Here is a 13,683-nt window from a genome sequence, read left to right as displayed (position 1 = left end):
AAGACCTCAGAAGGGCATATATATCTGTCTCCGTCTCCCTTCCTCTCCTCGATCTGCGTCCCTCCTTTCGCGGCTAGTCTGTTTTCTTTCTTTAATGTCTATTTATTTTTGAGACAGAGGCGGAGACAGAGACAGAATGTGAGCAGGGGAGGGGCAGAGAGAGAGGGAGACCCAGAATCCGAAGCGGGCTCCGGTTCTGAGCTGTCAGCACAGAGCCCAACGAGGGGCTCGAACCCACGAACCGTGAGATTGTGACCTGAGCCCAAGTCGGACGCTGAACCGACAGAACTCCCCCGGGTGCCCCTTCTCTTGCTTTCATCATCGGGGTGAGTTGGATTGTTCTGTCGGACTTGGGGATGTGCTGGGCTTGCCGTCCGTTACATTTGCTGCTGGGCCCTGACGCCATATGCTAAGGCCAACTTGTCATAAGAGCGTCTCTGATCAGAGGGCAAGGGTTGTTGGGCACGTTTTGCCTGGAATGGGGAGAAGGAGACTTACCAGCAATTTCTACTGCCAGGAGGAAGGCGCCAGGCGAGCGGGTGCCCCGCGGGCACCCGCACCTGGCACGACCCTCCACTTCCTGTGTAGTTCCCTTCTTCACGTGGACCTGTCTGTCTGCTGAACTTCATTTCCATGCCCCCCGCCGCCCCCGCTGTCAGCCACACACCCGTTAGCAGGTAACACTTGGCTGGTTTCCAGCCTGTGTGTCACCCCCCCACCCCCCACCCAGTTAAGACGCCAGCTTCTGAAAGGCCTCCGTGCAGTTTCCTTCCCACAGCACCAAACAGTGCACTAGGTGCCCACGTGCGCATGATCCAAATCAGTAATTCAAGAAATGTTGCCACCCGTGGGGCGCCTGTGTGGCTCAGTAGGTTAAGCGTCCGACTTCGGCTCAGGTCACGATCTCGCGGTCCGTGGGTTCGAGCCCCGCGTCGGGCTCTGGGCTGACGGCTCGGAGCCTGGAGCCCGTTTGGGATTCTGTGTCTCCCTCTCTCTCTGCCCCTCCCCTGTTGGTGCTTTGTCTCTCTCTGTCTCAAAAATAAATAAACGTGAAAAAAAAAAAAAAAAGAAATGTTGCCACCCATTTCTTGATGCTCTGGGCCTACAGCTACAGTATGTGACACCCCTTCCTATGTGACACCCCTTCCTTCTCTGTAGGACACGGAACCTAGAGCTGGCCTGACACTTCGGTCCTTTGACGGCCCAGTTCCTGTCCCTGGATAGATAACTGCCAAAAAAATGAAGTTTCTCCCATGGAAAAGGTCTCTACGGTGTCCCAGGGAGTTTGAGCTTGCTGTGTGACCAAAGGGGGTGCATTCCTCAATATGGTTATGGAAGTAGGAAAGCAGAAAAGCAGAAATGGTGACAAATTTAGGTCAGAAGCAGGAGGGGAATATTCTAAGTTAATTTTCTATAGCTCTGATTTTCTAGCACGAGATAAAATGTGCATCTTCCTCTATGGCTTTAAGTTTGTTAGCCGCTAAATACTTAATATGTTTCGGGATGTGTTTCCAGAGATACTTATTTTGATTCATTGACTATTAGTGCCAATCAGGACTGGGAATTTTTTTTTTAAGTTTATTTATTTATTTTGAGAGAGAGAGAGAAAGAGCGAGCAGGGGAGGGGCAGAGAAAGAGGGAGAGGGAGAATCCCAAGCAGGCTCTACACTGTCAGTGCAGAACCCTACATGGGTCTCAAACTCATGAACCATGAGATCACTACCTGAGCTGAAATCAAGAGTAGGACGCTTCACTGACTGAGCCACCCAGGCGCCCCAGGACCAGGCATGTTTAATTGCCGTGGCTTCATAATGTATTTAAATATATGACAAAATAAGTCTTGACTCATTGATTTTTCAAAAAAAAAAATGTATTCTCATTGCTTTATTTTTTCCTTTAGGTTTGTTTTTTTCAAATTCCAATAAACTCTTGTCGAATTAATTTTTTTCTTACCAGTTATTGCTGGTATATAGGGAAATCAATTTAATAGCAAAACTTTTAAATTAACTTGATGGATTTTACGTTTGTTTCACTATTGTTTTCAATCATCTGATTTTCTTTCTTCATAATAGTTATGAATTTTATTTCTACTTTTTATCTTAATGCACTGACCAGAGCAATGATACATAAGTGCTGGTATTACTAAGCATCCTTGGCTTATGCTGATTTTACTGTGACAGTCTATATTATTTCACTGTAAAGTATGCTAAAAAACGATCAGCTCAAGATATTCTAACTTTGAGAAACCTATTTTTTTCATATTGTATCTTTTTCTCAAGTGATTGATATTAAATATTAATGAATGCCTTTATTTTTTTAAGTTTTTTTTTACTTATTTTTGAGAGAGAGAGAGAGAGAGAATCAGTATGAGTGGGGGACGGGCAGAGAAAGAGAGGGAGAGAGAATCTGAAGCAGGCTCCATGGTGTCAGCACAGAGCCCAACGTGGGGCTCGAACTCACGGACTGTGAGATCATGACCTGAGCCAAAATCAAGAGTCAGATGCTTAACCGACTGAGCCACCCCAGGCGCCCCAATGCCTTTTGATATATATTGAGATTATCATGTTTTCTTACGTATACCTACTGATATGAAAAAATAGAGGCCTATTCATATTAATAGAAAAATAATTTGCAGCTCTGTTTATATTTATATGTGGAAATGTGATGTGTATATCTGTAATAAACATTTTACTAGCTTGACAATTTGAAACAAATCACAAGTAAAGCAACCAGATCCTGAAGTCATTTTTTTAAATTAATTTATTGACTGTGTTTTCAATTTCTTTTATATATTTTGGTTTATACCAATTTCTTTCATGTTGAGATAATTTTGATAACGTTTGTCTACCAAGAAAAATCACTCTGTTTCTTTAAGATTTAAAAGTTTATCTGGGGTGCCTGGGTGGCTCAGTCGGTTAAGCGTCCGACTTCAGCTCAGGTCATGATCTCACAGTCCGTGAGTTCGAGCCCCACGTCGGGCTCTGTGCTGATAGCTCAGAGCCTGGAGCTTGCTTTGGATTCTGTGTCTCCCTCTCTCTCTGACCCTCCCCTGCTCGTGCTCTGTCCCTCTCTGTCTCAAAAATAAATAAAAACATTTTTAAAAAATTAAAAAATAAAATAAAATAAAAATAAAAGGTTATCAGCGTGGACATGTACACTTTTCTGACCTTCAAGAACTCTATATCTGATATATGCCATCTGGCAGAAGAAAAGAGTGTGGGTGCTTGCCTGTCCTTGAGTGGGGTGGAAAAAATACACAAACAAAAAAAAAAAAGTAAAAAAGAAAGAAAGAAAATGTCTCCCCTGAGATGCCAAACCACATATCCGCCCTCAGGCAGATTCGGTGCCAGAATTCATTCTGCCAGTATATTCCAAAAATCTAGTTAAAGTAGTTATGGGCAGTATTGCCCCCGAGGCATCAGGCAGAAACAAAAGTAAATCTCTAAAGGGACACTCTTTAAATGTAGGCCTCTGAGAATTTCTCAGATAAAGTTGCTGGGAACTTTAGACTCACAGTAGGGGGAAAAAAAGAAATCACAAAACACACGAGGAAAACACTGTCATGAGCACATGGCAATAGCCATCCCCAACAACAGAAAGGGGAATGAGACTCATAAAGACCGCAGATTTGGGGACAACCAAACACACAATATACTACATCGGCTATCTTTAAAGAAATAAAAGAGAATGTTAATAGTGTGGCTGGGGAGAAAGAGACAATCCAAACTGATCATGCAGACCTGAATAATGTTTACAAAGGAAGAAGAAAATAATTCCAACTTGAAATTCAAGGGACAACGTAAACATGAGAATAAACACAGATAAAGGGAGAACAGTAAACTGGAAGCTAAATCGGAAGAAATCACCTAGAATCTAGCCCAGAGACAGAGATGGAAAATATCACAAAGAGACCAAGGCACATGAAGATAGAATCCGACCAGCTGCTGTATCTCTAACCCAAGTTCCATGAAGACAGAACAGAGACAAAGGGAGAGCCACCAGCTAAGTAATTTCCAAAATTAGTTTACAAAACATGAGTCTTAAGATTCAGAAAACCCAGTGAAGTCAAAAGAGGGAAGCAAAAAAGAAAGTCCCACCTCAAGATAACCAAGTAAAACTACAGAACCCCAAAAGCAAAGAGAAAACAATAGAAACATCCAGATATGAAAGAAAAGTCACCTGCAAATGACCTGCCGTTGAATGAAGAGCTGACTTCTTCACAGCATCAGTAAAAGCTAACCTATATGAACAATATCTTTCAAGTGCTGAGAGAAGATGTTTTCAATCTGTTGTCACATGCCAATCTTTCGCAAATGAGCATCACATAAAGACACTTTTAGAGCAGCAAAAGCCTTCAACAGAACCTCATTGAGGAACTTCAACTTGAGATACAACATGGGAAAAGGAAAATGACCCTGGAGACAAGATGTGAGATCCAGAAGGAAGCTGTGGATGGATAAATATAAACAAACATTGACTGTACTAAAACAAAACTAAATATACACACACACACACACACACACACATATATATATATAATCAGAATTAAAGTAGTCAAGGGTTCTTATATGATTCTGGAGAAACTTTGACTTTAATATGGATGCTTAAGTCTGTGGATAATCCCCAAGTAACCAGGTTGTTCTCTCATTGCCATGCGAGAACTGTTTCGTCTTGGGTCTTAAATTTCCTTCTTTATTGTTCTTCTTGGACTGGATGGCTAAATGGGAGGAGTCTGGCAAAACACCATCGCTGCCCCTGGTAGTTTGACGAGCCCCCCTAGAACACATAGCTGGGTGGGAGCACCCTCCAGCTTCTCAGCACGCGGCTAGCCTTCACTGTCCGTGGAAGCGTGCCATCGATGAGTGAGCTCAGAACCCCAGCTCTTGTGCATCAGAATGTGCACCCAGAAGTTTCCTCTGTCTGCGGGAAGATGTGGTACCTTATGGAAGAGGGGTGGTATTGACACCCCCTTGTCGAACAAGCCTTTCTGAATCTATTACCTAGTAACGTAAATAACATTCCCTGAGGCAATAATGGGTAACAGGATTTTTTTTTAAGTTTTATTTTTAAGTAATCTCTACCACCTGGGTGTGGCTCAGTTGGTGGAGCCCCCGACTTCAGCTCAGGTCATGATCTCCTGGTTTGCGGGTTCAAGCCCCTCGTCAGGCTCTGTGCTGACAGCTCAGAGCCTGGAACTTGCTTCACATTCTGTGTCTCCCTCTCTCTCTCTGCCCCTCCCCCTCTTTTGCTCATTCTCTCTGTCTCTCTCCCTTCCCTCTCTCTCTCTCAAAAATAAATAAACTTTTTTTAAAAATTAAAAAAAAAAAGGGGGCGCCTGGGTGGCTCAGTCAGTTAAGTGTCCGACTTGGCTCAGGTCACGATCTCGCGGTCCGTGAGTTCGAGCCCCGCGTCGGGCTCTGGGCTGATGGCTCGGAGCCTGGAGCCTGTTTCAGATTCTGTGTCTCCCTCTCTCTCTGCCCCTCCCCCGTTCATGCTCTGTCTCTCTCTGTCTCAAAAATAAATAAACGTTAAAAAAAATTAAAAAAATAAAAAAAAACAGTCACAAGCTCTACCGACTGACCCAGCCCGGAGCCCCATGGGTGACAGGCATTGAGGCTTTGCAATCCTTGGTCCTCCCCTCTGTGAGGTATCTGCAGAATGTACCCTGGCTGGTTAAACATTGAATGTTCAGAGATGGTCCCTGTGCTTCCTCTTTCAAGCTGTTGCAGCTATGGTGAGGTGAAAACAGTGGACAGTCTCCTTGCCCCTGTATTTGCTGCACAGATTCTGACGCCAGCTGTCCCGCCTCACGCATATAAAAAAATTTAGGTGCACTCGCTTCCCTTTCAAATGCTTACAGTATATTTTGGGACTCCCTTCCCTTGTGTTTTGCTGTAAAATTCATACTCCAGTATGCTCCTAGCAGTGGAAGAAGTGAAGTACTTAAAAATGCACACCCACCATTTGGGCAACACCAGAGAACTTTTTCTTTTGTACATATCTGGTTTATTGCTTCTCGTCTCATACCTCACATCTATGAAGCGCCTACTCTGGGCCAGACATCGTGGCGAGCACTTCACTGCGTTACGTTCCATAGTCCCCACCGCAGACCTGTGTGATAGGTACTAACATTCTGATTTTACAGCAAACAAAACAAAAACCTTGAAAGGTAAAGAGAGTAAGTGGCCATATAGCAAGCAAGTGGCCTATGTTGTTCAACGGGTTGTTTTTTTTCTTTTTAACGTGTAAAACTGTGCAAGCCAACCTCCAATAGATCATCGCCGTGGCCTTTAGAATCCTAAATTAGAATTTTCAGAATCGGGCTTGCCAACCCCTACAGTACCTTATACACATTAATATTTTGTGTCGGCAAGGGGTGGGAGGAAGAACCAAATATCTTATTGTTGTTTTCATGCATTTCAGATCTCTTACTATTTTCCTCCCAACTTTCTCTTCTGTGTGATTTAAACAAATAATAACAACAAGCGAACTCTTAACGTTCCTGCCAAGACTGTACTTTTTAATGCCTTGGTCACTCTGCTGTCACCTTAAAACTTCATTTGATTTTCTATATTCTAGGAAAGAGTGAAAGGTACAAAGTGGATGTACATTATTCGAAATTTCGAAAGTATAGCAAAAAAAAAAATTTGACGGCAACCAAAATTGGAAAGTATCTCCATGTCATGAATGAGGGAGCTTTTTCTCTTAATGCTATGAGGTCAAGCCCATTTTTAGAGAGAAGCTTGATTTTTTTATGTGGTAAAGATATTTTACTTTATTTTATTTTTTTTAATGTGTATTTATTTTTGAGACAGCGAGAGACAGAGCACGAGCCAGGGAGGGGCAGAGAGAGAGGGAGACAGAGAATCCAAAACAGGCTCCAGGCTCCGAGCTGTCAGCACAGAGCCCGACTCAGGGCTTGAACCCACGAACCGTGAGATCATGACCTGAGCCGAAGTCAGATGCTCAACCCACTGAGCCACCCAGGCATCCCTAAGATATTTTATTCTAATATAATTTCAACAAAATATTTTGCAATCCATTTAACATAAAATGAATACATATTTACTGCACATCTACTTTGTTCTCAGAATTTAAGGAGAATATAAGCTATACGTAATAAGAAACAGCTTCTGCCTAGAGAACATATAATTTAGTGGATAATTTATACTGATAAATTTGATTATACTCAAGGCAGAACTTATTAGGAGTTCTTCTTCTCCTTCCTCCCAGTTCTTTAGCAAGACCTAAAATTTGTTCTTTAAAATACGTTGGGGTGCCTGGGGGTTCAGCAGCTAAGCGTCCGACTCTTGATTTCAGCTCAGATCGTGATCTCATGGTTTGTGAGATCAAGCCCCGTGTCAGGCTCTGTGTGGACAGTGCAGAGCCTGATTGGGATTCTCTCTCACCCTTTCTCTCTGCTCTTCCCCCTAAGTTGTGCGTGCACACACTCTCTCTCTCTCTCTCTCTCTCTCTCTCTCTCAAAAGTAAATACACTTAAAATAAAATAAGATGAAATGAAATGAAAGGACATGACATGACATGACATGAAATAACATCGTAACTCTGTTCTCTTCAGAGAAGCTTGACTTTGAATTTCAGAGGTAGCCCAGTTTTGTGGTCAGAGATTAGACTCTGTTTTTCTTCTGTTGTATTATCTGATTACAACGATTTACTCTTAAACCCGGTTTGAAACGCTGACAGATGCTTCTGTGTTACCTGCTTTAAGGTGCGTCTTTGTGTCCCTCTCATACCAGAGTCATCAGAAGTGGGACCTTCCCTGGTGGTTCACACCACTGTCCCATTTGCAGTCACATACCTGGAGCACAGCACTGAGGATGTGCAGGAGCTAATCTACCAGCAGCTGGAAAGCATTTTGCCAGGACTGCCTCAACCAGTTGTCACCAAATGCCAGAAATGGAGATATTCCCAGGTAATCAGAGAATCCAGGGGTATGGGCACAGTTTTCTTAATCAAACCGACAGGGTCAGCAGAACTGATGATTTTTTTTTCTCATCTTTGCCACTCTGTAGTAAAAGAAATGGACAATCTGATCTCTGGGGCAAATATTTGTTTGCCTCGTACATGGCTGTGAACTTCTACGGGTCTTTTTAGCCTGTTATTTCCCAACAAGCGATGCACGCAATTTCCCCTGGGCTTATGTTCAAAGACTAGCATCTCAAGACTTATACACCCTGAAAATATGGGGTTTCCTATTCAAGCAAGGCAGGTTGTATATCAAAATGCAGCTGTTTCTCTGGGGTTTTTCTAAATCAGTACTGTGGTTATATAGAAACCACTTGAACCTCCCCAATTTTTTGCAATATGTTAGATTAACCTTGTTAGTGTATTTCGCTACCACAATTTTCATTTTTGTTAAGTTCCCACTTTGGTTTTGACTGCCGCAAGCAGGGTTCTTTGGGGGACAAAGGTGAATACCTGTAGAATTCAGCTACTCAAGCTGTTTTTCAGGGTTTGATCAACCTGCTGATCACTCTACTGGCTCAGACTTCAAGCTCTTTAAGTAAATGTTGACTTTTGCAACAACCTCTGCATATTCCAACAGAAGTTTGTGAATATTTGTAGAAAAAAATCTTTTGATCTGTAAACTCAGTTGTAAAGCCATTGGGGATAGTGGAGTGAAGGTCAGAGGGAGGAAAGGAGCGGTGACGTGTCTTCCCCAAGATTTCTGAGCCTGTTGATTAACCAATTTATCCGCACTATTGGTTACCCAAAAGCAGTATTGTGAGAAATTGCAGCAGATTTTGTATATTTTAAAGGGCTATCCAAAATCAGAGGAAATGGTAAATTACTTCCTAAAATATGGCAGCATGTCTGTGTGTTTACCCGTGTCATCTGAAGTTCAATTATACAGTGAACCTTTGGGGAAAATATTTACTTAAATAGATCATGGTCACTTTAGAAGACTTTCCTCTTTCCTTCTAAAAAGCATTGAAAGATCCCAATAGCTAATGTCTTTAAGTGATACTTAATTCCATTTTAGGTTGACTTGAAAAAGAAGACAGGGAAATCATCTTGTCGGTATAATTTGAAGCTAGATACATTACACAGTCATTTGGCAATTTATAAATATTCCTTTAAAAGAAACAATAGTTTGTGAGTTTCTTCTTGTGATTTCTGCAAAATAATAAACTTAAAAGATGGGCTCAAACCACCTTATGTCTTCAAATTTAATGCGTTAATAGAAATAGATTTGTCCTAACCACAAAATGACCTATTCAAAGTTGTGCAATATCACAAAATTTAATAAAAAAATATCTGAACACAAAGTACATCCAAGCCGTAGCAATGATTTTTATTACAATTTGGATGTTCTCTCTTGAAATTGTCCCAGTGCGTTTACAGCTCTGTGTCATGAAATCTACATTGGCTGCAGAGTCTAAAAGGGAGTGAGCTGTTTCATTTAAACTTAGAAGCTTGCATTTTCTACTCTTCTCCTTTCTACCCTTCTCCTAGTAGCCTGAGGGTACAAAGCATAACATTGTCATTTGTGGCAGAAATCTTGCCCATATTGTGAAATAGACGATAGGTAGATAAGTAGGTAGGTAAGTAGATGGATGGATGGATAGATAGATAGATAGATAGATAATCTCCCATACCACCTTAGAAAAAGGAATAGGAATGACAGGTCCAGAGATATAATAGGATTTAACTAGTTTTCAGTTATTGTTCCCAAGGGAACATTTCTCCAGTGCTATGCAAAGGTCCGTCATAACCTTTGAAACCTGACATCAATGTAAGCACCTGTTATTTCCTCACTGTCCCGGAACACCTGAGCTACCTTCAACAAGTTCATGGATGTATGTGCATGACTATGGTCTACCATGTGCATAAATGGAAGGGGAGGATTGTGTAGGGGCAGGGACAAAAAAGAAAGAGGAACAACCAACTTGTTTGGAAGTTCCCTTCATTTCTGAGCAGCAGTGTAGTCCCCATAATGGGGAGATCCCACCCCTATTTTCTTCCAGCCTGGATCCCACCCTGTGTTTCTTTTCTTCCTCTTCCTCTCCTGTTCCACCCCAAACATCTCCTATCCTTCACACTCTAGCCTCTTCCTTTTCTACCCCCTTTCTGCCAAATGATAAAGCTCCTCAAACCCTCACTTTACAAAACCCTAGAGAGACCACAGGATGGGTGTCCCCTACACCAGGCAGCAGTGAGTGGTGTGGATTCCCCATCTTAGACCCCTCGGGATTGGCTCTTTATCTCCATTCATTTTATCTTTTCCCTTTCTTCTCTTCCTTTGCGTCCCTGCGCTGCATCCTGATACCCAGTGGCTGTGAAGGGGAGGGGAGAAGAGGGAAAGAGAGAGCAATGATGAGTACCCAGTGTGACAGCCCAGGAGCTGGGCCACTGCGATATGTGATCCCATTTAGTATCGGATGTAGTCTGATGAGGTGGCTAGTTTTAGCCCACTATAGCAATGAGAAAACCATGAAATGACCTCCCTAAGGTCCCATGACTAGTCATGACAAAGGTAGTCTTCCCAGCCTCTCCATCCTTCCCTGCTCTTCACGGACCTTCTGTACCATATGGCTGTGGCCACAAGCCTCCACAAGCTTAGTGGAAGAAACGACATAAATTTATTACCTTAAGTTCTGGAGGTCAGAAGTTCAAGACCAGTTTTGAAGTGTGGGCAGGCTGTTTTTCTCTCTGTGGTCTCTAGGAGAGGATCCATTTTCTTGCCTGTTACAGTTTTTACAAGTTGCCCACATTCCTTGGCTCGGAGCCCTTCCCGCACCTTCAGAGCCAGCAGCAGCCGGTCAAGTCCTTGTTGTGCGTCACTGTGGCCCTCGCTTTTGCCCCTACTCTTCCTTTGACGACCTTGTGATTACTTTGGGCTCTCCTAGATAATCCAGGAAAATCTCCCCATCCGGGGTCCAAGTGATTACCAACGTTTATTCCAGCTGCAACCTTAATGCTCCCTCAGCATTCACAGATGCTGGGGATTAGGATGCGGCCATCTTTGGTAGGGGCAGCATGATTTCTGTCTACCACACCCTCTTTCCCCCAGACTTCCCTCGGTAGGTTCCTTTAGGAGGCAGTACCTCCTAACCTCATCAAACCTCTGGGGAGAGCATCACCCTTTAGGGCTCAAGCCACTCCCAGGAAGTGGCTGCTCTCCCATGCCCAGGGCTGCCTCTACTGTGACTTGCCCACAGTGGCAGGGGGCAGTGAAAGATGTCTGCTCATTATTCATTTGGCTACTCATTTACTCAATAAGCACTTAGCAAATGCCCTCGGCGTGCCTGGGACTCTGCTCATAGAACCCTGCAGACGAGGATTTGCTGATGGCCTTCTCCTAAGACACGAAGTTGAATTTTTGGTCTTGAGGAAGAAAACGGTGCATTCTTGTGGGCGCTGCTCTGCCGGGAGAAAAGAGGCGGATGAAGGAGGAAGGCGTGTGTGAAAGACTTGGGAGCCACTCGGTGCCTCCCATGTGGGTTTGAATAACACGCTTGAATAGGTGGTTTGAACAAACTTAGCGAAGCAATGGCAGGTTTTCCTGGTTCTTAGTCTTCCCGTTGGTGCTCTTTGCCGTCCATAATTGATCTGTTTATCCAGTTAGTATAACTTGATGTCTAAGCTGGGATGCATTGTGTTAAGATTTCTGTAACTGGTGTGATACATTAGCCCTTTCAGGAGGAGAGTAATAACTAAAAATGGCTTCCGGCATACCTGGATGGGACGTGGTAATCAGTTTGAGGGCCCCGAAACTCACTCCTATTTGCTGTGCTTTCCCTTGTTCTGGGGGTCATCATGAAGCCTTTCTCAAACTATAGGAAATGTCTGATTTGCTTGTGAGTAACTCTGCTTTCCCCCACATTCTTTAGTCCCCCAAAATACCAGTGGCCCTTTCCCCCACTTTATTTAGCACACCCATGGATTATGTTCTTCAAAAAAAACAAAGCAAAGCAAAACAAAACAAAACACTGAATGCGTTTTCAAATACCAAGGAAATCAATCAAGAGAGGAATTTAAGGGGAGGGGAAAGAGAAGAGGGAGGTGGTGAATGAATGAATACATCGGTATCTTTGACAAAATACACGGATGCGCACGAGCCTCTTAGGCTTTTGCGGCACGATTAGTAGTAAGGTATCTTCTGTAGTTACGTTTCTTTACGTGGCCCTTTGCCCTGAGATTATGCCTTCTCTCTCCCCAGTGGCAGTCCATTCATATTTTTTTAGAAGAAGCATGAGTTCTTTAAGAACCTGATAAAAGCTATGAGCATGGCGGTTCCCATCATTTCAAAATATACACGTACACATGACCCCAAAAATTGCATACAATTATGAGGATTTATAAGCAACCAAGGTCCTCCCTCGAGTCCAGCATTAAGAGCACCTGCTATAAATGTTATACTAGTATGACCTGCATAAATCAAGAGCCCCTCATGGCCCGGTCTTGTGTTGCGCTCAAAGAAACACCATTCCGCAACCAAAAGAAATTTAAAATACGGGCATACCTTGTTTTATGGGACTTGACTTTAGCGTGTCACAGATACTGTGTTATTTACAAATTTAAGATTTCTGGCAATGCTGGGTCAAGCAAATTTATCAGCACTGGTTGTTTGTTTGTTTGTTTCCCAATGAAATTTCCTCACTTCGCGTCTCTGTGTCACATTTTGGTAATTCTCACAATATCTTCAACTTTTTCATTATTATGATATTTATTGTGGTGATCTGTGCTCAGTGGTTAGGACTCACTGAAAGCTCAGATGACGGTTAACATTTTGTACCAATAAAATGTGTTTAAATTAAGGTATGTACATTTTTAAAGACATGATGCTATTGCATAATTAACTGACTACAGTATGGTATAAACGTAACTTTCATACGCGTGGAAAACCAAAAAAAGTCATTTGACTTGCTTTATTGTGATACTCGTTTTATTGCGGCTTTATTTTTAGAGCCTGTGGCCTTAGCCACCACACAACACAGCCCATCTAAAAACAGATATAGGGGCACCTGGGTGGCTCAGTCAGTTGAGCATCCAACTCTTGATCTTGGCTCAGGTCATGATCTCACAGTTCAGGAGATCAAGCCCCATGTGGGGCTGTCAGCACAGAGCCTGCTTGTGATTCACTCTCTCCCTCTCTGCCCCTCCCCCACTTGCACTTGTTCTCTCTCTCAAAATAAATAAATAAACATTAAAAAAATAGCAACAGGGCGCCCGGGTGGTTCAGTCGGTTAGGTGTCCGACTTCGGCTCAGGTCACGATTCAGCGGTTCATGAGTTCGAGCCCCGCATCGGGCTCTGTGCTGATAGCTCAGAGCCTGGAGCCTGCTTCGGATTCTGTGTCTCCCTCCCCTGCTCATTCTCTCTTTCTGTCTCTCTCTGTCTCTCTCTGTCTCTCTCTCTTTCTGTCTCTCTCTCTCTGTCTCTGTCTCTCTCTCTTTCTCAAAAATAAGTAAACATCAAACAAAAACCTTTTCTTAATAAAATAGATGGTCAATTTTGACACTTTTCTTTAATGTTTTTATTCTATTTATGTAACTCAAGAAATATAGACACTTACATTTGTCTGTTTTAATGTGGCTGGTAAGCTGATTCTAAAAACATTTTAGAAAAAGCTGTTACACCTCAAAGACATTGGCCAGTGCACTGTCACAGATTTGAACATACAGCCTTCTAGGATAGGTACTTTGAAAAAGAAATAATC

The 13,683-nt window shown here is 42.9% G+C and overlaps 1 protein-coding gene across 3 annotated transcripts in view; it reads left to right on the top strand.

Annotated features, from left to right (window-relative positions):
- Positions 1 to 13,683, top strand: part of RNLS (renalase, FAD dependent amine oxidase) — a 280,392-nt gene that overhangs the window by 226,357 nt on the left and 40,352 nt on the right. For 2 of the 3 annotated variants that reach the window (XM_049646052.1, XM_049646050.1), the window contains exon 6: positions 7,758 to 7,933. In XM_049646052.1, coding sequence (XP_049502009.1) covers positions 7,758 to 7,933 — 176 coding nt within the window. Of the gene's footprint in view, positions 1 to 7,757; positions 7,934 to 9,004; positions 12,449 to 13,683 lie in introns of those variants that run through there. The other variant, XM_049646051.1, reaches the window with a different exon arrangement.

The sequence above is a fragment of the Panthera uncia genome, chromosome D2 (assembly GCF_023721935.1).
Source record: "Panthera uncia isolate 11264 chromosome D2, Puncia_PCG_1.0, whole genome shotgun sequence".
Lineage (NCBI taxonomy): Eukaryota > Metazoa > Chordata > Mammalia > Carnivora > Felidae > Panthera > Panthera uncia.
Note: the sequence above shows the minus strand (reverse complement) of the source record. Positions and strands in the feature narration are given on the sequence as shown.